Source organism: Hemiscyllium ocellatum, chromosome 16 (genome assembly GCF_020745735.1).
Source record: "Hemiscyllium ocellatum isolate sHemOce1 chromosome 16, sHemOce1.pat.X.cur, whole genome shotgun sequence".
Lineage (NCBI taxonomy): Eukaryota > Metazoa > Chordata > Chondrichthyes > Orectolobiformes > Hemiscylliidae > Hemiscyllium > Hemiscyllium ocellatum.
In genome coordinates, this window is record NC_083416.1 from 39,276,040 (window position 1) to 39,302,517 (window position 26,478).

The 26,478-nt window shown below is 39.9% G+C and overlaps 1 protein-coding gene across 1 annotated transcript in view; it reads left to right on the top strand.

Annotated features, from left to right (window-relative positions):
* unc5a (unc-5 netrin receptor A) overlaps positions 1-26,478 on the top strand; it is a 294,221-nt gene that overhangs the window by 82,787 nt on the left and 184,956 nt on the right. The window contains exons 4-5 of the mRNA XM_060837501.1: positions 13,435-13,538; positions 21,299-21,479. Coding sequence (XP_060693484.1) covers positions 13,435-13,538; positions 21,299-21,479 — 285 coding nt within the window. The remainder of the gene's footprint in view (positions 1-13,434; positions 13,539-21,298; positions 21,480-26,478) is intronic.

Consider the following 26,478-nt stretch of genomic DNA (forward strand, 5'->3'; position numbering starts at 1 on the left):
GTGGCAACTTTCAGGGATCTATGTACATGAACACAGAGATCTCTCTGCTCATCCACAGTGCCAAGAATCTTATCATTAGCCCAGTGCTCTGTATTCCTGTTACTCCTTCCAAAGTGAATCATCTTACACTTTTCCACATTAAATTCCATTTGCCATCTCTCAGCTCAGCTCTGCAGCTTATCTATGTCCCTCTGTAACCTGCAACATCCTTCTGCGCTATCCACCAACTTTCGTGTCATCCGCAAATTTACTAACCCATTCTTCTATGCCCTCATCCAGGTCAGTTATAAAAATGACAAACAGCTGGCCTCAAACAGATCTTTGCAGTGCACCACTAGTAATGGAACTCCAGGATGAATATTTCCCATCAACCACCAACATCCTGTCTTCTTTCAGCTAACCAGTTTCTGATCCAATCCACCCTCAATCTCATGCCTCCATATTTTCTGCAATAGCCTATCGTGGGGAAGGTTATCAAATGCTTTACTGAAATCCATATGCACCACATCAACTGCTTTACCCTCATCCACCTGTTTGGTCACCTTCTCAAATAACTCAATAACGTTTGTGAGGTATGACCTATCCTTCATAAAACCATATTAACTATCGCAGATCACATTATTCCTTTCTAGCTGATTATAAATTTAATCTCTTATAATCCTTTCCAAAACGATATCCACAACAGAAGTAAGGCTCACTAGTTTATAATTACCAGGGTTGTCTCTACTCTCCTTCTTGAACAAGGGGACAACATTTGCTATCCTCCAGTCTTCTGGCATTAATACTATAGACAATGACAATATAAAGATCAAAGCCAAAGGCTCTGCAATCTTCTCCCTAGCTTCCCAGAGAATCCTAGGATACATCCCATCTGGCCTCAGGGACTTATTTATTTTCACACTTTCCAGCATTGCTAACACCTCCTCCTTCTGAATCTCAATCCCACCTAATCTTTAACCTGTATCTCAGTATTCTCCTTGACAACATTGTCTTTCTCCTGCATGAATACAGACAAAAAATTCATTTTGCACCTCTCCCATCTCTTTGGACTCCACATGCAACTTCCCACTACTATTTTTGACTGGTCCTAATCTTACCCTAGTCATTCTTTTATTCCTGACATACCTATAGAAAACTTTATGGTTTTCCTCGTTCCTACCTGCCAAAGCCTTCTCATATCCTCTCCTGGCTTTTCTTAACTCTCTCTTTAGGTCCTTCCTGGCTAACTTGTAACTCTCAAGCACCCTAACGTTTTTAGTAAACCACGGCTCCCTTGCTTGACCACTTCCACCCTGCCTGACAGGTACATACTTATCACGGACATGCAGTCGCTACTCCTTGAACAAGCTCCACAGTTTCATTCCCCATCCTATGCATTCTAAACTTTGGCTAATTGCATAATTGTCTTTCCCCAGCTATTACTCTTGACCTGCAGTGTTTACTATCCCTTTCCATCGCTAAAGTAAACATAACTGAATTGTGTTCACTATCATCGAAGTGCTCACCTATCTCCAAATCTAACACCTGGCCTGGTTCATTACCCAGTACCAAATCTAATGTGGCCTTGGCTCCTTTTGGCCTACCTACAAACCCTCCTGTACACATTGGACAAAAACTGACCCATCTAATGTAGTCAAATTATAGAGTTTCCAGACAATGTTTGGAAAGTTAAAGTCTCTATAACAACTACTCTGTTACTTTAGCTCCTATCCAGAATCATCTTTGCTATCCTTTCTTCTACATCACTGGAACAATTCAGAGGCTGATAGAAAACTCCCAAAAGGGTGAGCTTTCCTTTCCTGCTTCTAACCTCAGCCCATATCACCTTAGTAGACGAGTCCTCCAAATATCCTTTTTGCTACCATAATACTGTGCTTGACTAACAATGCCAACCTCCCCTGACCTAACTGAAACATCTAAATCTGCAACAACAATTTCTGTCCATGCTCCACCCATGTCTCCGAAATGGCCACAACATCGAAGTTCTAGGTACCAACCCAAGGTCACCCACATTAATCCGGATGCTACTGGCATTGAAGTAGACATACTTCAAACCACTTTCCGGTCTGCTGGAACACTTGTGCGACCTTGAAACCTTATTCATGACCTCACAACTCTCAACCTCCTGTACACTGGAGAAACAATTCAGGTTCCCATCCCCTACTGAAATAGTTTAAACCCTCCTGACGGACATTAACAAAACTCCCCCACCCCACCCCAGGATATTGTTACCCCTCTGATTCCAGTGTAGACCATCCCATTTGTCGAGGTCCCACCTACCCCAGAATGAGCCCCAATTATCTAGGTATCTGAATCCCTCCCTCCTGCACCATCCCTGTAGTCATGTGTTCAACTCCTGTGTCTCCCTATTCCTCACCTCACTAGCACGTGACATGGGTAACAAACCAAAGATAATAACTCTGTTTGTTCTAGCTCTGAACTTCCACCTGAGCTACCTGAATTTCTGCCTTAATCCTCATCCCTTTTCCTACCTATATCGTTTGTGCCTATGTGGATGACGACTTGGAGCTGCACCCCCTCCACCTTAAAGTTCCTAAAAACACGATCAGAGACATCATGGAGCCTGGCACCTGGGGGGGGCAACACACCAATCGTGAGTCTCCCTCATTCTCACAGAATCTCCTATCTGTCCCCCTAACTACGGAGTCCCCAATGACTAATGTTCTACTCCTCTCCGCCATTCCTTCTGAGCAACAGGGACAGACTCTGTGCCAGAGACCTGCACCCCATGGCTTACACCTAGTAAGTCATCAATCCTCCCAACAGTACTCAAAACGGTATTCTTGTCATACAAGGTAACGGCCACAGGGGATCCCTGCACTGACTGCTTCTTATCCATTCTAACAGTTACTCACCTAACTTCATTTTTAGGATTAACCACCTCCCTGTAGCTTTTGTCTATAACTGTCGCTGCCTCCCGAATGATCCTGAGTTCATCCAGTTCCAGCTCCAGCACCCTAACATGGGGATTGTTGCAGGAATTTGGAACAGCATCATTAAGCTGGGACAGTCCGTTGGGTTTTCGGATAGGTCAATTATTCTGTATTCTGTTCTTTTTTGTTTATATCTCATTCGGTACTCTGCAAATTAATTCTGTTTTAGAATCATCGAGTCATAGAGATGTACAGCATGGAAACAGGCCCTTCAGTCCAACCCATCCATGCCCACCAAATATCTCAACCTAATCTAGTCCCACCTGCCAGCACCTGGCCCATATCCCTCCAAACCCTTCCTATTTATGTACCCACCCAAATGTGTCTTAAATGTTGCAATTGTACCAGCCTCCACCACATCCTCTGGCAGCTCATTCCATACACGTACCACCCTCTGCATGAAAAAGTTGGCCCATAGGTCTCTTTTATATCCTTCCCCTCTCACCCTAAACCTATGCCCTCTAGTTCTGGACTCTCAGATCCCAGGGTAAAGACTTTGTCTATTTACCCTATCTATGCCCCTCATAATTTTGTAAACCTCCATAAGGTCACCCTTCAGCCTCCGACGCTCCAGGGAAAACAGCCCCAGCCTGTTCAGCCTCTCCCTACAACTCAAATCCTCCAACCCTGGCAACATTCTTGTAAATCTTTTCTGAACCCTTTCGAGTTTCACAACATCTTTCCCATAGAAAGGAGACCAGAATTGCATGCAATATTCCAACAGTTTGAAACTGACGTGTTTTGACCAGCTACATCCCTCCTGGAATGTCCACTGTACACCTACTCAAAACAATGAGAAAAGTTAGGGTCTGGGCTACCTTCTTGAAATGTTTTGAGACGGTCTGGCCTGTTCCATAACGGGGGTAAGCCTCCTTTGGAGGAAAACCAGCAAAAGTCCAATTGAATGGACAGTCTCAGAACCACAGTAGATAATGCACTTGTGTCATTTGCCAATGGTCAACTTGATCAGCTGCTAAAGACCTAGACAGTGACAAAGATTGATCATTCTGGCTGTTTGTGTTGAAAAGCATGTAACAAGGCATAGCTCAGAATGATAGCTAGCTGATCATCTAGCTGATAACAAGTCATCTGATCATTGATTGGAGTTTGAGACAGAGCAAACCGATTGCCTGTTCTGGCTACATCCACGTAAACTGGGTCACTTGTGATTACATGCATTGTATGGATAAGCTTATGATGTGTAACTACAATTGCCGCATTTTTATAGTGTACCTTGGTACTGTAAAAGAAAAATTGGGTATATCGGATTGTTGAAACGACTTTGGGTTATTGATATCCTGAGCAAACCCAATGAACCAGGGAAAATAGGAATAAAAACCTACGTCAGCATTCAAAGAGGAGTCCTAATCTCATTAACGTAGGAAATCTTCTCGTATAATATCTTAACAAGCAAATTAAAATGAAATTTACTTGACCCCTACCTTGTCATTACTGTGATCTTTCTACCTGAATACCCTGATATTGCCATTCCTTGACCACCTTGTGAGATCACTCTCCACCTCCCAGCCACCCCCAATCTCATCTCACCTTGATTAGATTTTTCCAATGACTCTCTGACTCACTGAGAAACTTCTATTAAGTTTTACAAATTTTCTTTTTATACCAAATACGTCATGAGCCCCGTTTATTAGTCTCCCTTTACAACACCCAAAAGTGGGAACTGTTAGCCTATGTTTTTAATGCTTCATTAGACAGACTTCTCATACTTGAATACATGAATACACCTGGAGTATGAACTTTAATGTGTCAAACAGAAATGTTTGTTTCTGTAGTCGGCTCACAGAAACTCTCTCATGTTCTCCTGAAGTTTGAAAAGCAAAACAATAAACATTCAATCAGACCAAGTGACTTGGGTTATAACTCATTAATCAAGTTGATCAAAAGCAAAATGAAGAGATAGAGTGGTAAATTGTTTCAACAGATGATCATTGATTACAGAATCCCTAAATGGGAATACTTAATGTTCAAAACATATACTGATTTAATGGATTTTTCAAACAATCCTAGTATTACTAAACCTGTATAATTTAATGTATGGTTTCATTCAAGCATATATTTGTTGTTTTATATAAAAGTTAATGGACATACATAAACAGTGGCAGGTTGTTCAATTAAGTATCTTAGTGAGGCTCAGATTTCATCTCCATTTTCAATTGAATACTGGGCATTCAAATTTCTTGGGCCTTAGGAATGCAACTTGTCTGTGCTCTCCCTACCACCACCAATCCCCACACTCTTACACTGTTCGAGATATCCTGCATCCTTTTCCAATCTCCTGTGACCTGAGGTCGCCACCCCTCAAGCCAAGGTATCTAACCATGTTATTATTTCCCCTCAGTCTTTTCTTTCTGATTTCCCTGACTGTCATAAAATCAATTGTTTCTTCACTTCTATTAAAAATCTATCCATTATATTATTTCTCTGAGCAAAATCTCAAGTGTTTACACATTTTCCCTTTCTAAAGCTTGTTTTCTGCCATTAAGCCTACCAACCTGGATATTTTTGAGCACTTCATTTATATATTAGAATTATGGTATAGAAAAAATCCATTCAGTGAAAAATGTCTGTTCTTTAACTAGAGCCAACCACTCTAATGAGCCCATTCCATTTACTCTCAAATTATACAATAGTTTGATGTAACCACATTCACTCCTTTTTGACTCATTCTCCCTGCAAAACTTACAGAATCTTTGTCTATGCTTTTTGTGGTCCCTACTTCCCAAAATCAACTCTTGTTTGATCACAAATGGTATTTCTTGCCCATTCCCAGCTGTCAGCAACTCTTCTGTTCTTTGGCAAGCACCTGCCCTCCAACGAGAAGCTTTGCTACTTCCAGATAAGTACTAAATCATGTAATCCCCTCCACTGCTTTCATGTGCATTTCATTTATTTCACCTGTCCTACTGAAGCTATTTTGCTATCATAGTCCTCTCAATTAGAACTAGATCTCAAGAACAGAGGCACCTTCATATAATCAACAGCTCAACACCATTATCTCTTTCCATTACTGCTAATAATAATACCTTACATATGCCAGACCTTCAATCTGTCATTTCCTCCTGTCTCCCAATTTCATCCTCCAATCCATCCAAGTACTAATAGAAAACTGCCCTACTAACCCTAACTCTGTTGTATATTCCCATCATCAAATCCTTCTTCCCTGTGTATTCAGAGGGTCCGCAGTCTACTAAAGTAATCTTAACTAGAGATTATACTCTTGAAGTGTTGCTAAATGGAAGGTACAAAATGTGGGAAATAAATAGCAACATCTTTAAAAAGAATGTCCATAATACAGAGGAGGATGTGCTGGACGTCTTAAAATGCATCAAGGTGGATAAATCTCCAGGACTTGATTAGGTATACCTAGAACTCTGTGGGAAGCTAGGGGAGTGATTACTAGGCCACTTGCTGAGAGATTTATATCATCGATAGTCACAGGTGAGGTGCTGGAAGACTGGACATTGGCTAATGTAGTGCCACTATTTAAGAAAGTGGGTAAGGAAAAGCCAGGGAACTATGGGCTGGTAAGTCTGATATCAGTGGAAGGCAAGTTGTTGGAGGGAATCCTAAGAGACAGGATTAACATATATTTGGAAATGCAAGGACTGATTAGGGATAGTCAACTTGGCTTTGTGCATGGGAAATCATGTTTCTCTGACTTGAGTTTTTTGAGGATGTAACAAAGAGGATTGCTGAAGGCGGGGCAGTGGACGTGATCACTGTGAACTTCAGTAAGGCATTTGACAAGTTTTCTCATGGTACACTGCTTGGAAAGGCTAGATCTCATGGAATACAGGGAGAATTATTGGGTAAAGAACTGCTTCGAAGGTAGAAGACAGAGGATGGTGTGGAGGATTGCTTTTCAGGCAGGAGGACTGTTTCGAGAGGTGTACCACAAGGATCAATGCTGGGTCTACTGCTTTTTGTCATTTATATAAATGATTTGGTTGTGAACATAGGAGATACGGGTTAGTAAGTTTGCAGATGACACCAAAATTGTAGGTGTAGTGGATAGCAAAGAAGGTTACCTCAGAGTACAACGGGCTCTTGATCAGATGGGTCAATGGGCTGAGGAGTGGCAGATGGAGAATTTAGAATTTAGAGAAATGTGAGGTGCTACATTTTGGAAAGGCAAATCAGGGCAGGACTTATACACTTAATGATAAGGTCATGGGGAGTGTTGCTAAACAAAGTGACCTTGGAGTACAGGTTCATAGTTCCAAGAAAGTGGAGCCCCAGGTAGACAGGATAGTCAAGATGGCGTTTTGGTATGCTCGCCTTTATTGGTCAGTGCATTGAGTTAGGAGTTGGGAAGTCATATTGCAGCTGTACAGGACATTGGTTAGGCCACTTTTGGCATACTATATGCAACTCTGGTCTCCTTCTATAGGAAGGATTGTGAAACTTGAAAGAGTTTATTAAAGATTTCTAAGGATATTGCCAATGAGCTATAGGGAAGGGCTGAATATACTAGGGCTATCTTTTCCTGAAGCATCGGAGATTGAGAGGTGACCTTATAGAGCATTCCCTGGGGTGGGGGAGTCACGAACTAGAGGGCATAGATTTAAGGGGAGAGGGGAATGATTTGAAAGGGACCTAAGGGGCAACTTTTTTTCACACAGAGAGTGGTACATGTATGGAATGAGCTGCCAGTGGAAGTGGTGAAGGCTGGTACAATTAGAACATTTAAAAGGCATCTGATTGTGCACCTGAATAGGAAGCATTGAGAGGGAGTTTGGCTAAATTCTGGGGCTAGATTAGTTTAGGATATCTAGTTAACATGGATGATTGGGACTGAAGAGTTTGTTTCCATGCTGTACAGTGCTATGGTTCCATATCACATGGTTCTGTGATACTGTAGACTTGAGAACTTTAATAATTGTTAATGGATTGAAAGAAGCAACAAAAAAAATCTGTTCCAAAAAGAATCAGTAATTTCTCTCTCTGGACTAAATATGAAAAGACAAAGACAAACCTATCCAGTAATTGAAAGTAGTTAGCCATGTCTGAAAGTGAAGGCTGTGTAGAAACAAACTACTTTGATACCTTCTTGATAAACTGGATGCTTTGTGCCACAAGGATAACTGGTTGACCCGCAGAAGAACTTAAGGAGTTAATCACAAGAAAGCTGTGTTTTCGAACAACCAGTCAATGCGAAGTGTACGAAGAAACAAAGAAATTACTTTTGATGAGGAAGCCAGCTGTACCCTTTGCAGTTGTTTGAGTGAAAGTGCTTTGAAGAAATCATCAATATATCACTTCAGAGACCCAATGATGAAAATCTGTATAAGAATCAAACACTTGAACAACTCAACAGCAGAACTCCAAAAAACACTACTGCAGAAGGATGGAAGCCTAGAAACTTCCAGGAACTGATCTCTGTTGGTTGAAGGCTGGTCGAGTTTTCACCACTCATTGGCTAATAGCTACATTGCATTGCAGGCTTATATTTGTTTGCTTAAGGGGTCTTCTGTTTGGTTGCTATGTGCAATGAAATTTAAATTATTGTTTCAATACTTGGTTGTCTATGAGATTTCTTAATAAGTAGACAAAGTAAAAAGAAATTTACAGTTCAGTCTGTGTTTTAATTCAAATCACTACCTTCCCTGTTTATATATTTCTTGCAACACTAATCCCACTTCCTTAATTTCTCCCCATCATGGTTTCACCAATCCCAGCGGACCTTTTCTGGGTCGTTCTTCTGTACATTGTAACAGAGACCATTGAATACTTTGAAGGATATATAGAGAATAAAGTGCAGGAGTGATACTTGCAGGAAAAAGAGAATGCAACAATAAAAAGGAGTTGGACACAACAAAACAGATACCACAATGCAAGAGTGTGCTACAGGCATACAAAGAAAGGAAGATTCACCAAAAGAATTATACAATGGCAAAGAGGCTAAGACTGAGAGAGATTATCTTTTGTACATGAGTGATCAGTGATATTCTATCGTGTATAACCTTATAATGCTTCTGTTGCGCATGATATAGCTCTTCATTTGTTGCAACTAGTTCCATAGGGTTCAGTATTTGGACCCCAGCTGTTCACAATATACACTAATGATTTGGATGAAAGAATTGAATGCAATATCACCAAATTTGTATGTGGTACTAAGCTGGGTGGCATTGTTGAATGTGGAGAGGATGCTAAGAGGCTGCCGGATGACTTGGACAGACTGGCTGAGTGGGAAAATACTTGGCAAATGTAATATAATGTGGATAAATGTGAGGTTGTCCACTTTGATCACAAAAAGCAAATTGTTATCTGAGTGGTGGCAGTTTAGGATAAGATGGGGTGCGACATGACCTGGATGTCATGGCGGAACCGCTGCTGAAGAATGACATGCAGGTGCAACAAGCAGTGAAGAAAGCTAATGGCATGCTGGCCTTCACAACAAGAAGAGTTGAGTATCAGAGTAAGGATGTCTTGCAGCAGTTATACAGGGTGAGGCCATGCCTTGATGATTGTGTGCAATTTTGGTCTCCAAGTTTGAGGAAGGACATTCCTGCTATTGATGGAGTCCAGCGAAAGTTCGTCAGACTGATTTCTGGAATGGTAGGACTGACATTTGAGGAAAGACTTATCAACTGGGCTTGTACTTGCTGGAATTTAGAAGAATTGGGGGGTGGAATCTCATATATGCATATAAATTCCTGGTGGGACTGCACAGGATAGATGTGGGGAAAATGTTGAGAAAGTCCAGAACTAAGGGATAAGCCATTTAGGACTGAGATGAGGAAACATTTCTTCCTTCAGAGAGTTGTGAAACTGTGGAATTCTCTCCCACATGAAGCTGCTGAGGGCAGTTCATTAGATATAGTCAAGAGGGAACTGAACGTGCCTTAGCAGCAAGAAAACAGAGTTGGGATACTGAGATTAGATAACCAGCCATGATCATATTGAATAGTGGTGCCGATTCGAAGGCCTGAAAGGGTTACTTCTGCACTTATTTTCTATGTTTCTGTAGTTGATACTCAGTACATTTATGCATTGTTTTTATATTTTTTTAACCATAATAAACATTAAAGCAACGAGTGTTAATTTTGAGGAAATCTATCATCATCATCTTGTGAAGATTCTGATTCTGAGATTTGCTGCTATAAACATGTTTCATACAGCAGAATGCTGCATAGCTATACCAATTTTAAGCCAGCTGAGAGAGTGCAAGACTGTTTATTTTCAGCTCTGAAACTTATACTAATGATTACTTTTGTTGTTATTATCTTCCCCGGTGTCAGTGGAGGGCTCTGCAAGCAGTTTGTACAAAAGCAATTTAGTCTGTTTACAACTTTAATTTACCTAATAGACTAAAATGCCAGCACCATTGACATGTCTGAAAGGCGACAGATTTGGTGACGTGGGTTGCCTCTGACAGGAATAATAGTGTTACATTTGCATTGAGTTATTGCTAACATCAACAGCACCATTGAAAATCAGCTCCTAGTAAAAATGGAGCATTAGAAACCTGTTAATGTCAATGTTCTGTAGAATGTTATTTGACCTGATTAAAACCTACTTCTTCCACAACTGGAAATGAAACAGTGCAACACAAGTGAATGTTAAGAGCACAGAACGTCAGAGAAGCAAGAGCTTCAAAACACACACACTGCTGTCAGAGGATTTCTTATGTAATGTTAAGGATTTAAGAAACATTCTTTAGGAGATCAGGTGGCAGACCCATCAATAGGGGCATACATAACTATGCACAATTCTTGGAACTGCTCCAGAATCACACTGTTAGAATTGTAAAATGTGCCATTTGTTGCAAAGAGATTTGTAGTGAAGGTGATTATGACATGTGACTTTCTTTTTTACATTCAGCTCCACCCAGGGTTCTGCCATTTCTGTTCATTAGGTATCCAGTGATATACAGTATAAGGAACTGACACTCAATATTTTGAATCTTATGCAAAAGATCACAGAAACTCAATATCTTGAATAGGTAAATAACCATTGAATTTGCCCCAGAACGCACTTGCAGGGATTGTAAAGTTAGTAAAAAAAAAATAGGACGTTGCAGATTCGCCATTAAAGAGTATGACATAGTGGAGGGAAAAAGAAACCCAACTTGCTTTCATCCACAATAAAAAGACCTAGGCTGTATTGCAGGAGGGGCAGAAAAAGGCATAATGTTTGAGACAGATGGCAATAAACGTGTAATTGCAAACTGCAAAGTAGGCAATCTCAAACTAACTGAATCCAATCATCCAGGTTCCTTGTACTTGGCTGCAAGTGAAGAAAAGATTTGCTGGTGAGATGTGAATTGGCACAGAAAGGGTTACATCATGAGGAATCAAAATTGAACTTCTGGAAAATTAAATTCAGTATTGTGTACTTTTGGATTGAACATTTAGTGGAACTAGCCCTAAACCTCATTGAAATGTTTTGTCAGAATGTAAAATCTGATGCAGTTTTAGTGAAAGCAGGACATATGGCCATTTATCTTCCTCTCCTTGTCTGTAATCTACATTATCAATAACTCATGTGACATTGCTATCCTTGTTTACTTTGACTGTGATGACACTCTTGTAGTTTTTAGGTTGACAGCTTATCTTTCTTCCTTTCGGTTTCTGAAAGTTTTGTTGAAAGGAGGTTACATAATTTCTAGCTTGGCAAGATTATCTTTCAAACAATATTGTCTGTCCGAGGGAGCTTTGAAAGTGGATATACTGCACTCATGTTCTATTTCGTACATGACAAAATTAAACCCTTTGTCAAGAAAGTATTTTCAATTACAGGCTTTTTGACAGGGCTGTGAGACAATGCAGTAAACTCTTTCATCATGACACACAACATGAAGACATGAATGTGACTGAGATGGCAGCGGAGTGGGACTGCTAAGCCTGGGACTCGTCTGCTCTGCGTTTTTCTTTTTGTTTTTTTTTCTCTCTTTTCTTGATTTTTCTTCTCTCTCTTCTTGTTTTTATCCTTCTCTCTTACCTTTCGTCCTCTGTGAAGAGCTTGGCCAACAATGGCGGTGGTAGGTTATCCCAGTATGGACTCGAGTGAGCCTGCGCAGACTCCAGTGAGCCCTGACTGCCTTTTCCAGGGTGAGTGCAGGACCCAGAATTGGCAGCTGCTACATCAGCAGTGGTGATGTCCATGGTGTCGCCTCAGTGGGGAAAGGTGGCACCCGAGGATCAGGAATCTCATCATTGGTTGGACCCAGTCATGGCGGCAGAAAGTATAGTGGTGGTAGGGCATCAAGGTGAGATCAGTGAGGTGGGATATAGCTCCATTTGTGGGTCTGGCACAGATGGTTGGTTATGCAGTGGCAGAGGAGAATTAGCCCAGCAGCAAAAGATGGCACCTACAGAGTGACAACTCTAACATTGGTTGGGCCCAGCACAGACAGCAGCAAAGTGATAGTGGTGGTGTTTCTGAGGTGGCTTAGGACTCATATGGGAAGCAGTAGAATGGTGATGGGCTTCTCTTTAAGCTACACCTTTTCATTTTTTTCTTATTTTTAAACTATTCAAAATGGCTCCAGGTCATGGTGACAAATGAAAGCTTTTCACTTTATTTTACTGTATTTCTCATTGCAGAATACACGTGGCAATAAAAAAAAATTAAATTCAAAAACATTTATTTCATTCCTCCTTAGTGATATTTTAAACCTCTACTCCAATGCTGTCATTGAAGGTTTGAAGGATGTACTTAAGTAATTTCAGTTTTCAGCCAGAAGCAAACACAAAAGAAGGTTCCATAAATCAAATTATCACAATATTGGCAAATTATTAGTAAGATGGTACAAGCTGAATACAATTTCATTGATTGAAAGTATGAGTTTTTAAATGAGAAGTGTTTCTGCCTGTTTCAGTTTTTATATTAAGTTTAGCATTTCAAATTATTTTTGATAATAATTATGTTTCTCACTCTTATCCTGTGCCACTAGTGCAACATTTTGATTTTGTTTCGTGTTCCCTGGCACTTCAGTTTTATTTCTTACCACTTTTAGTACTGGAGAAAATGCCTACGTTAGGATATTCCTCCTCAGCATAAGTTCCTCTTGATGATGAGGTTCCTGCCATGAACTTACTGTGCATATTAATCAGCCCAAGGACCAGTTTCAGTGCAAAGTTGAGGCATTGTGCATGTTTCCTGCCTCATATCAATCCTGGTAGCATACACAACCCATATCAGACTCTTAATAATGCCATATTGTAATTATGGTGGCAAAAGATATCAGTTTCACCAGTTACTAAAACTGAATAGACGCCTCTGAATTTTAACTGAGCCTCCTTGTTATTACCTTGATTTAATCAAGACAGATGTTAGCAGGAATTTAAGTCATAATGTGTAAAAATGTTGAGGTTTTTACCTTTGCCAGATTGAAGACTTAAACTAAAATAGCTTTTTAATAAAAAATATTCATATGATCGTTACGTTTATCAGCAGAACTGGTTTCATAACAGTGCAGATTGACTAAATAATAATTCTTGTTTCTGATTTGGAGATCTGCGGAAGAACTTTGAACAAGAACCATTAGGGAAAGAGGTTCCATTGGACCAAGAGGTTTTACTCCATTGTCGACCTCCAGAGGGCATTCCATCAGCAAAAGTAAGTAAAAGCACCATTCTATGACTATGACTGACTACTAGCTAAATGAAAAGAAACAAACTCAAGCATGAGAATGTAATTTAATGTTCTTCCTAAGTTATAGTTTAAAAAATGAGTCCTTAATACTAAGTTCAACATATCTAGTTCCGAGTAGCTTAAGAAATAGCAATAAGTTCAAAGCATTGAACACAAGAAACTGAATATGTCACAATCATGTTTATGCAGATATCCACCCTCTAATCCAGGCAGCATCCTAGTAAACCTCTTCTGCACTCCCTCCAAAACATCCACATCCTTACTGTAATGTATTAACCAGAATTGAATTTCTATTACTCTAAGTGTGGCCTAACCAAAGTCTTGTAAAGCTGCAACATGACATCCTGACACTTGTACTCAATCCCCAACCAATGAAGGCAAGCGTGCCATATGTTTTCTTTACCATCCTATCTAATTGCATGGCCACTTTCAGAGAGCTGTGGGCATGAACCCCAAAATCCTTCAGTACATCAATGCTGTGCAGAGTCCTGCCATTAACTGTATGCTTTTCCTGAACATTTGATCTCCCAAAATGCAGCACCTCACACACACCTGGATTAAATTCTATCTGTCATTTCTCCGCCCATATCTGCAACTGATCTATATTCTACAGTATCCTTCAACAACCTTCTATACTGTCAATAACTCCGCTGATCTTTGTATCATCTGCAAATTTACTCACCCAGCTATTCATGTTTTCATTCAAGTCATTTATATATATCACAAACACCAGAGGCCTCAGTAATGATCATTGTGAAACACCATCAGTCACAAACCTCCAGTCTGAAAAACACCCTTCCACCACTAGCTTCTGCCTTCTATGAGCAAACCAATTCTGAATCCATGTGGCCAAGTCACCATGGATCCCATGCATCTTAATCTTCGGAATATGTCTACCATAAGGGACCTTATTGAAAACCTTACTAAAATCCATGTGAACACCATCCACCACTCTACCCTCATCAATCATCTTCTTCACCTACTCAAAATTCAATCAAGTCAAAAAGAAATGACCTGCCCTGTGCAAAGCCACACTGACTATCCTTAATTAGGCCATGTTTTTCTAAATGTGTGTAAATCCTGTCCTTAAGAATTCTCTCCAATAGCTTCCAAAACATCAATGTGAGACTCACCAGTCTATAGTTTACTGGAATATCCCTATTTCCGTTTCGAATAGAGGAACAACATTTAACTACTCTCCAGTCCTCTGGGACTTCTCGAGTGGCTAGCAAGAAGACAAAGATCTTGGCCCCAGCAATCTCCTCTCTTGCCTCTCTCAGTAACTTCAGGTAAATAGCATCGGACCATGGGGCTGTATTCACCTTAGTGCTCTTCAAGAGATCCAACACCACTTCTTTCTTGATCTCAAAATGACCTAGCATATTAGTAGGCTTCACACAAATCTCACTATCCTCCATATCCTTGTCCTGGGTGAACACCGATGCAAAATACTCATTTAGGATCTGACTTACATTCTTTGCCTCCAAGTATTAGTTCCCTCCTTTATCCTTGAGTGGTCCTACATTCTCCTAGTTATCCTCTGTGCAGCAAAGTGCAGATGTATTTTTTCAACCTCTTTCAAACTAAGTACTTGGTTCATTTGATAAATATTTATATCTGTTTCACCATTATGCACAGTTTGCACTGACAATGCCACACCATAATACGTTTTCTTCTTCACCATCGTGGAATTAGTCAGGCTGTTAATAATCCATTATCTTTTGCTGTTCTTTCCCTACATATTAAAGCAACTTCTAATGCTCTGAGCAATTACATCAACAGACAACTGGTTAACACAAAGTATTGAGTTTTCAATAATAATGAATTATGAAAATTAAGAATTACCTTGGAATGTAATAATTTTTACGGAAGGCTCAGTTGAATAGATTTTTGAGTGAGAAGAAAGTCAAAGGTTGTGCAGGGCAGATCGAAAAGGGGAGTTACAGTTACAATCAGATCAGCCATGAAGCAGGCTCAGGGGACTGAGTAGGGGAGGTGGCTCAAAGGGCTGAACAGCCTTTTGTTCTTTCTCTCGTTATAAGTCCTAATTTTAATGTTAAAAGGTGTGACACTGGAAAAGTACAGCAGGTCAGGCAGCATCCAAGGAGCATGAGAATCAGCGTTTCGGGCATAAGCCCTTCATCAGGAAAATGGGCGGGGTGCCCAAGGGAGACAAATGGGAGCAGGGGTGGCGCTTGGGAGAAGGTAGCTTTGAAGGCAATAGGTAGATGAAGGTGGGGGATAATGTGATAGGTTAGAGTGGAGGGTGGATTGGATAAGTGGGTTGGAAGATGGACAGGTAAGACAGTTCAAGAGGATGGTACTGAGTTGGAAGGTTGAAACTGGGGTAAGGTTGGAGGAAGACGATGAGGAAACTTGTGAAATTGACGTTGATGCTGTGTGGTTGGAGGGTCCCAAGGCAGAAGATGAGGCGTTCTTCCTCCAGGTGTCAGGTGACTTGGATTTGGTGGTGGAGGCAACCCAGGACTGGCGTGTCCTTGGCGGAGTGGGAGGGGGAGTTGAAGTGGTCAGCTACAGGATGGTGGGGTTGTTGGATGCGTGTGTCCCAGAGATGTTCTCTGAACCATCCCGCAATTTGACATCCTGTCTCCCCAATGTTGGTGACCACATTGGGAACAACGGACACAGTAGGTGAGGTGTTTGGATGTGCAGGAAAATCTCTGCCAGATGTGGAAAGAGCCTTTGGGTCCTTGGGTATAAGTGAGGAGCAAGTATAGCCTCGGTTTTACATCTCTTGCGGTGCCAAGGGAAGGTGCCTGGAGTGAAGGGTGGGTTGGTGGAGATCATGGACCTAATGAGGAAGTCATGGAGTGAATGTTCTCTGCAGAATGCTGATGGTGGGGAAGAGAAATATATTTCTGATGATGAAGTCTGACTGTAAGTGTCAGAAATGTCAGAGGATGATGCATTGTATGTGGAGATTAGTGGGGTGAAAGGTGAGGATCGGGGTTCATCCTTGTTGTGGTTGGAGGGGTGGGTTTCAAGGCCAGAGGTGTGGGAAGTGGAGGATATGGGCTGGTGGGCATTATTAACCACATGGAGGGGAAAATTGCAGTCCTGAAGTAGGAGGCTATCTGGGATTTTAAAGTTCCCTAACAAGCAGGGTAGGTTGGTAAGTAGAATATACTGTGTTCTTGCAATATTCCTGCCCACCACAATTTAATTTCCTTGGGTTTTGAAGTATGAAAGCTTGTCACCTAAGTAATAATATATCAAAATCCAATTATGTACTTTAAATTTTTTAAAGCTGAATTGGGAAATTTCCATGCAGCTTTGTATTGACTTCAAAATCTGTTTTTTTGCACATCTTTTTGGTTCTTTCTGTCTTGATTTCATTTCATAGTTTTCTAAATCTCATGTATTTACATTTTCCTTTGTATTTGTTTAGATGCTTTCTTAGCTTAACACTCCTCCTTAGCTTCATTTCTGAGCATGGTTGCTTAACAATGCAATTTGGGATCTGTATTGATTTTGTTCAATATGCAGTCTTTTGAATGTATAACTTCTTTTTAGATTTATTTATTAATATTTTGGCACAGTTTCTTATGGGCAATGCTCTATTCATCACTTCAAAATTTGATTTTCTTAAAATTGAATTGTGATTTGTCAGTCACCCTTCTCCTCAAAAGTCAAATTCAATGTTATAGTTGCTTTGCAAGACGTGAAATAATTCTGTTTGGCCTCCACATAGAGTATAGCACGGAAACAGACTATTCGGTCTAACCCGTCCATGCTGACCAGATATACCAACGCAATCTAGTCCCAGCTGCCAACACCTGGCCCATGTCCCTCCAAACCCTTCCTATTCATATACCCATCCAGAGGCCTTTTAAATGTTGAAATTGTACCAGCCTCCACTACTTCCTCTGGCAGCTCATTCCATATATGTACCACCCTCTGTGTGAAAAAGTTGCCCCTTAAGTCTCTTTTATACCTTTCCCCTCTCACCCTAAACCTATGCCCTCTAGTTCTGAATTCCCCCACCCCAGGGAAAAGACTTTGTCTATTTACCCTATCCATGCCCCTCATGATTTTACAAACCTCAATACGATCACTCCTCAGTCTCTGATGCTCCAGGGAAAACAGCCCTAGCCTAGTCAATTTCTCCCTATAGCTCAAGTTCTCCAACTATGGAAAAATTCTTGTAAATCTTTTCTGAACCCTTTCAAGTTTCACAACATCTTTCTGATAAGAAGGAGACCAAAATTGCATGCAATATACCAACAGTGGCCTAACCAATATACGAGACAGCTGCAAGATGACCTCCCAACTCTTGTACTCATTACTATGACCAATAAAGGAAAGCATACCAAACTCCTTCTTCACTATCCTATCTACCTGCGACTCCACTTTCAAAGAGCTGTGAACCTGCACTCCAAGGTCTCTTTGTTCAGCAATACTCTCTAGCACCTTACCATTAAGTGTATAAGTCTTGCTATGATTTGCTTTCCCAAAATGCATCACCTCACATTTATCTAAACCTTGATTATTGATTCAATTACAACTGAAGTTGATCCGTTTCATCTTTATTCTAATTTCACTATTGTTTGCAACTAATTTTACATTTAAATAGTTAATAATGTGGCCAATTATATACATCTCAGAGTTGGCTAATTTTGTGTTAAGAACAAATCAACCAGGTTTATTTAGTCAACAATAAAAAAATGGTTTATTACCAAAAGAAACCATACTCAGACAAAGATGCAAAGATTATTTATAGCCTAGTTAATACACATATACTGTATAAATATGTCTGCTCTTCAAAATAAAACATACACACATACACATCTGAGGAAAAACAATGAAATGAAAACTTTATTAACTTTAATATGCTTTGAGCAGGTAATTTTTAAACTTATGAAAAAAGGATAATATTGTGATTGTCAAAATATTCTGTGTATACCAAATCCAAGCTCTTAGATGTCTTCTTAAAACAGTTGTAACTGGCTGAGGTTTCTTTAGAGACATTGGGGCACATTCTAATAAATCCTTGGCAAAATGGAGCAATGCTGTTTGTTCTTCAGACAAGTCAAGTTCACCTAAATTCAAAACACCATTGTCTTTTCCCATCTGCAAACTCTCGCTAAATCTGTCAGGTTCAAGATTATTAGCAACATTTAAGCGACTCTTGGTTAGGCACATGGAAGTTAAAACAATGTAGAGTATGTAGGTTAGTCTGATCTTAGAGTAGGATAAAAGGCCAACACAACATTGAGGGATGAATGGCCTATACTGTGCTGTACTGTGTTCTGTGTTCTATATTTTTATGGAAGAGGACATGGATGGGCCTGAAATCCAAGTTCACAACCAGGGGGAAAACTGATTTTAATAAGATCAGTTTTCATTTGGGCTGGGTGGAATGGGAGCAGATACTTTAAAGTCAGTCTGTCTCAGAACACTGGGATGTATTTAAGAAGGCAATGTGGATAATACAGACCCAACTAGTTGCGATTTTAAAAAAAATGGGACCATCAAATCCTGTTATGAAGATATAATGGCTTTAGGAGGTGTATTTGATCTTTTTTTAATGAAGAAGTGTTGAGACAGAAGTACGGAGCTGTCCGCTCAAATCCAATAAACTAAATAGCTTATCAGACCTTTTTTTTAAAGTTGCAACAATAGAAGCAGCCTGAATGGGTGTGGTCAAGTGGCCACAGAACCAGGAATTTTAGTTTTGGCTTTCAGTAGTAACTAAGGTCTGGAAGCCAAATATTGAAACTCTTATTCCTCCCTCTGCTACAGCTAAAAGTTTGGGTTCTCTTACTGGTAGAATTATATGTGAGGCAGTCTATTTTACTGAATTTGCCTTTGTCTAGGGTGTGTTTATGGGATGTTAGTATATTGGAACAGTTAATTGGTATTTAATATATAAATTATTTTGTTAAGAACATTGAGCTAATTTTTATTTTATTTTTATTTTGTCTATATTTTAACTGTATGTAAAAATAAAGTGTGATTTGCTTAAAGTTGAGTAGTTTGACTAATTGAATTACATCTGAAATTCAACACCTTACACTTACTTTAAAGTCAGAAAAAGTTAGGGTTGAGTCTTTTTAACATCTTTTAAGGGGGTTTGGTCTGGCCCATAAAAAATTGAGGGCACTTGTCAAGATCAAATTGTCTAATTCCAGGTTGGGTTTAAGATTCTTGGACGCAAAGGCAGTGAGTGATGAGTGGTGGTGATTTTTTTTATTTCGGGTGTTGCATTTGGTTGATTTTAATAGGACTTGCCTTATGTGATGATGGCTTTTTCAGTCACTGAGTTTTCAACCGACAGGTTTATTTGGAGACACTAGCTTTCAAAGCACTGCTTCTTCATCAGATGGTTGTGTAACCACTTGATGAAGAAGCAGCACTTCAAAAGCAAGTGCTTCCAAATAAACTATAATCTAGTGTTGTGGATTTTTAACTTCCTGAACTAGTAAGAACTCATGGAAGAGCAGAGAGTGTTAGACTACAAACTTAGCAGTGGAAGTGACAGATGATTATGGGTTGGTTCATAAGTTAAAGTTTGGCTTCTGACATCAGTTTCGATCTGTGAAGGACAGAAATTGGGGGCAAGGAAGATAGTAAAGATAGTTTGCCACAGGATAAAAAGGAAACCCATGAGGAGGAAAGAGAAGTATAAGAAAAGCTCAGGTGTTGTTACTTAGGCCACATGAAGTCACAACGTTGGTGGCTTAGAGAAAGCACATTGTTCACTTCAAACCACCCAGCAGTTAAAGGAAGACTTTTACTCCTCTTTCTTAGCCTCACTTTGTTATCTCATCTGATACCTGATTAAATTGTAATTCAGGTTTGGAGAGACTGTCTTATGAGGAGAATTTGAAAAGCTTGGATCTGTACTCATCAGAATTTAGAAGAAAGAGAATCTAAAATTTAGAAGAAACATTCTTAGGGGATTTGACAGAGTAGTTACTAAGATGTTGTCTCCTCTTGTCAGAGATTATGATCAGAGATCATAATGTCATGGGTGAGGGTTCACCCTTTTAAGACTGAGTTAAGGAGCAATTTCCTCTCTGAGGGCAGTGATTCAATGGAATTCTTTGCTATAGAGGTTGTGTAATTATGGATATTCAATACTGAGACAAACAGATTTTTATTCCATATGAAGTTCAAGAATTTAGGGGAAAATTCATGAAAGAGGAGTTGAGTATTATTAGATCAGCCATGATCTTTCTAATCAATAATAAATGCATTCCTGATAATATTATTTTGACCAGAGTTTGAGAGTAAATTTGATGATGTTTGTTACTGTGCAGAGCTTGGGTTGGAATTATTGTTGATCAGAGAATTGGTTCTAGAAGTGAACACTTCAATCCACATACTTCCAAAAAATATGGTGGCTAAAAACTGAAACTGCTTTGAATCAGGCATACTCAGCTCTTGAAACAAAAGCATCAATACTGCACATGCTGGAGTTTGGAAGTAAAAGCAGAAAGTGCTGAAAAAACACAGCAGGTTTGGAAGTATCTGTGGAGAGAGAAACTATAGAGTTTAACTGGACTCAAATTGTTAACTGTTTCTGTCTTCAGATACTGCCAGATCTGCTGAGTTTTTTCAGCAATCTTTGTATTATAGTCACCTCTGTACTATTTCTCCAATCCACGATGGTGTCACCTTGAAATTTAGAACTGGGACTGCAGTTTTGTAAAATTTACCCTTTCTTGTCTGCATGGAACTTACAAACTTTGTTTTTGAAGGTGGAATGGTTGAAGAATGAAGAAGTGATTGACCCAACTCGAGATCCTAACTTCTACATCACCATGGACAATAATTTGATCATCAAAGAAGCTCGTCTATCAGACACAGCAAATTACACGTGTGTGGCAAAGAATATAGTGGCCAGACGGAGAAGTGCAACTGCAGCTATAACAACATATGGTAACTGGATTTTAAGTTTAGTATATTGCTAATAGAAAGTTTACATCACTGTTTTATTGAAGAATAGAGCTAAAAGGAATTAACAGTTATATTTCTGGGTCTGGGTGGTATGTTCTTTGGTGCCAGTGTAGATTCAATAGGCTGAATTACCCAACATTGTAGGGATTCTACGATTCTATGAATTTGTACTGAGACTTTGTACCTTTGTATCAAATGTAAGATTTATTAATGCCTGTTCACCTGTACTTGTCAGTATAGACTTAAAATACAAAGGTGTCATCATCACATTATCTAAAAATATATCACTTCTTTTGAAGCTTTTACAACCTAATGGTGGTGTCCTCTAATCATTGCTGACCTATGTGATTGTCTTTGAAGATGTAGGCATCCCAGTTCAAAAAAAGCTTAGAAATTAACTTAAAAATCCTCAGCGCTATCTTCCTATTTCATGGTGTGAATATAAGATAAGCAGTATCAGGAGAGGCCATTAAACCTCTCAAGCTTGCTTCACTCTTTAATAAAGTTATGGCTGGTTTGCTTGTGGCCTTAACTTCACTTCCCTTCCTGCCCTCCATTAGCCTTCACTCCCTTGTCAATCAAATCTCTGCCAAACTCAACCTTAGAAATACTGAATGAACTAGCCTGTTGCTCATTGGATAAGAAAATTCCAACCATTGACAGTCCTCTTAAAGAAGAAACTCATCCTCATCTCTGTCTTAAATGGGAAGCCCCTTCTTTTGAAACTGTGCCTGCTAGATCTCAATTTCTCCATAAGATGAAATATCTTTTCTGCCATAAGTATAGACCTAACATGTTCAACCTTTCTTCAGATTAGACTTCTCATCCCCATAATCCATCTCTGAACTGTTCCTAATGCATATATGTCTCTCCTTAAGGAAAGTGAGCAAATCTGGTTATAGTACCTGTTGGGACAGGTCTTCTGTCCCCGTGTTCGTTTGGAGGAGAGAGACACCGGGTCTGATTAAAAGTATAAACAGGTTTAATGAGAGAGAATCGTACACAGTACAGTGAGGTGTCTAGCTCACTGGAGAAGGCGCGTTCTGCCTATATTTTAATTTGTCTATCCTTTTGTTCTCTCACATTCCAAAGTTACATCCTTATTTGGTAAAATGCAGAATTTTGGTATGTCATTGGTTCTCACCTGATAACATTCTATTACCTCAGTTTGAGCTACATGCATTTTGACACGGCTCCAATGTCCTGTTATCTCTCACCCTCCCTGGGGCCTCTTCAGGCTATGCCATCAGCTTTTCAGCCTGTTCTTAGTGTAACATAATGGCTTACTGTTGTCTAGTGAAGCTAACAAGTTCCAGACTTGCTAATACTACCTTACGTGAGCACTACCTAACAATAAAGTTTCTTACACTACCTAACCTTAATAATGGATCCCAACATACCTAAGGTGAGATTTCACCAACGTCTTAGATAGCTACAGCAAACCTGATATAATTTCACATTTTGTCCTATTTCAGTAGGGACCAACTCTTCATTTGCATTCCTAATTACTTGCTGTACTTATGCTTCATGCATAGTAACATCCAGATCCCTCTGTACTGCCTTGTCCTATTATCTGACTCCATTTAAATGTACTTTGTCTTTTGTTCTTTTTGCTAAAGTGGACAATCTCAATTTTACCCACACGCCACTTCATCTGTAAAAGTTCTACCTGCTCACTGACCAATCAATATCCCTTTCCAATTATTGGTATCCCCCCACCCCACAATTTGCTTTCCTACCTATCATTACATAATTGACAAATTTTCCTCTAATATGCCATTCCCTTCTACCAAGTCATTAATATAGACTGTAAATAGTTGAGGCCTTAGCACTGATCCCTGCAATACCGTAATGGTTAGTTTACCATCCTGAAAGCCTTGTCTCAGGCGATTCCCTCGAACTCAGCACCGCCTTCCTAACCTGCAATCTTCTTCCTGACCTTTCCGCCCCTACCCCACTCCGGCCTATCACCCTCACCTTGACCTCCTTCCACCTATCACATCTCCATCGCCCCTCCCCCAAGTCCCTCATCCCTACCCTTTATCTTAGCCTGCTGGACACACTCTCCTCATTCCTGATGAAGGGTTTATGCCCGAAACGTCGAATTTCCTGTTCCTTGGATGCTGCCTGACCTGCTGTGCTTTTCCAGCAACACATTTTCAGCTCTGATACTCCAGCATCTGCAGACCTCACTTTCTCCACCCTGAAAGTAGCCAATTTATCCCAACCCTTTCTTTTCTATTAAGTAACCAGTCTGTATCCATGCTGATATAACTGTGACTTTTGTGCTGATCTCAATGTGCTCAATCACACTAATATCTAATAACTCTGCATACAAATATTTGGAAATCCTCTGCAAACTTGAGCTGTTTGAAGAGATAATGTACGGTATGAACTAAAATAGGCTAAATTTATCTTTGCTGATTCAATGTTTTTGGTTGTTCCTCAAAACAATCTGAAATGTATTTTTTTTCTTCATATCAGCTGACTTGGACTTCTCTAATCATTGCTTCCATAACTTGTTTGTATAATAATGGTAACACATATCCAGTGATATGAACTAGATACTTGTGTTTGTTGCATTAGTTTCTTCAAGGAAACGTCTGGTAAGGTAAGGCCTGATAAGAACAAACGTAAGAACTTCGCCATTAGGAGCATCAACAGACCATTGAGCCTACTCCTGAACATCAGGAAGATCAAGAATCAATACAAGTTGAGGCGTTGTTTTATTTTATGAAAAGATGAACATGATCATTAATATCAAGTTATTTTCAAAAAATTGTCCATTATCTTCACCAATTGTACAACTTAAAGAGAATTCTATGCCAACAATGACATAAACAAGGTAACTTCTAACTTTTGCTGCAACAGAGCTAACCTCTAAGTCTTAATAAAATCTGCAATTTTCTTTTATCTGAAAGGCCTGTCTGCTTCCCCATCCTTTCTGTTTCACCAATCTACTTACCAAGCAAAGTCTTCGTGTTGAATTTCTGCACTGTTACACTCCCTGTAACCTCTCTCCCCTGTGTGATCAGGGTAGAAGAGAGAAGGAAGCTGCCCATGATTCTATTTACTGTGTCACAGCAACTTAGTGTAAAATTTTTTCCTTTCAGTAAAGTCTTCTGCTTCTTTCCCAGAAGGAGGTCCCACCATAACAACATAAGAGCACAAGATATAGGAGTAGAATTAGGCCATTCAGTCCATCGAGTCTGCTTCTCCTTTTATTCGTGGCAGATATGTTTCTCAACTCCATTGTCTTGCCTTCTCCCCATAACCCTTAGTCCCCTTACTAATTAAGAACATATCTTTCTCTCTGTCAGATACATTCAATGCCTTGGCCTCCACAGACCTGGCAATGTGTTCCACAGTTTCACTACACTCTGGCTGAAGACATTCCTCCTAATCTCAGTTCTAAAATGTCATCCCCTTACTCAAAGGCTGTGCCCATGGGTCTCAATCTCTCCTACTAATGGAAATATCTTATTCATGTCCACTCTACCAGGTGTGTCCGTATTCTGTAAGTTTCAATCAGATCCCACCTCATCTTTCTAACCTCCAAGTATAGACCCAGAGTCCTCTTCCACTCTTCATATGTCAAGCTCTTCAGCCTGCAGGATCATTCTTGTAAACCTCCTCACAACCCTCTCCAATGCCAGCACATCCTTCCTTAGATGTAGGATCCAAAACATCTCGCAATACAGATATGAATGCAGTCTGACCATACTCGTATATAGCCTTAGCAGTACATCCCTACTCTTGTATTCTAGCCCTCTTGAAATGAAAGCTAACATTGCATTTGCTTTCCTAACTGTCAACTGATCCTGCATGTTAACCTTAAGAAAATCCTGAACTAGGACTCCTAAGTCCCTTTGTGTTTCAGATTTTTGAAGCCTTTTCCCATTTAGAAAATAGTCTGTCTAATCTTGTGAAAAACCTCTCACTTTCCCACATTGTATTCCATCTGCAATTTCTTTGCCCACTCTCCTAGCCTGTCCAAATCCTTCTGTGGCCTCCCTGCTTCCTCAACACTATTTGTCTCTCCACCTATCTTTGTATCATCTGCAAATATAGGAAAAATGCCCTCAGTTCCTTTGTCCAGATTGCGAATGTATCAAGTCAATAGGTGTGGTCTCAACACAGACCCCTACAGAGCTCCATTAGTCACCAGCCGCCAACCTGAAAAAGACTCCTTTATCCCCATTCTCTGTCTACTATCGGTCAGCCAATCATCTATCCATTCCAGTACCATGTCCAAAACACCATGGGCTTATATCTTAGTTTGCACCACCTGTGTGGCTCCTTGTCAAAGGTCTTCTGGAAATCTAAATATATCCTTTCCACTGGCTCTCCTTTATCAAACTTGTTCATTGTCTCCTCAAAGAATTATAACAAATTTGTCAGGCATAACCTCAACTTGACTTCCCAGTACTCCGCAATCTAATCCCTAATATTGGACTCTAAAGTCTTACCAATGACTGATGTCAGGCTAACTGGCCTATAGTTTCCCATCTTCTGCCTCCCTCCCTTCTTAAACAGGCACATTACATTTGCCATTTTTTAGTCCTCTTTGGCCCTCCCTTACTCCAGTGATTCCTTACAAATTACCACCAGTGCCTCCACAATCTCCTCCGCTATTTTCTTCAGAACTCTGGAGTGTGGTCCATCTGGTCTGGGTTATTTATCTACCTTCAAACCATTCAGCTTCCCCAGCACCTTCTCTTTAATGATGACCACTACACTCACCTCTGTCCCCTGACTGTCTTGAAGTTCTGGTATGCAACTCGTGCCTTTCACTGTGAAAATTAATGCAAAGTACCTATTCACTTCCTCCACCATTTCATTGTTTCCTATTAATACTCCTCTAGCCTAATTTTCCAGTGGTTTAATGCTCCATTTTGCCACTGTCTTACCTTTTAGACATCTTTAAAAAATGTTTCTAGTAATGTTCTCATATTACCAACTAGCTTACTCTCCTATTTCA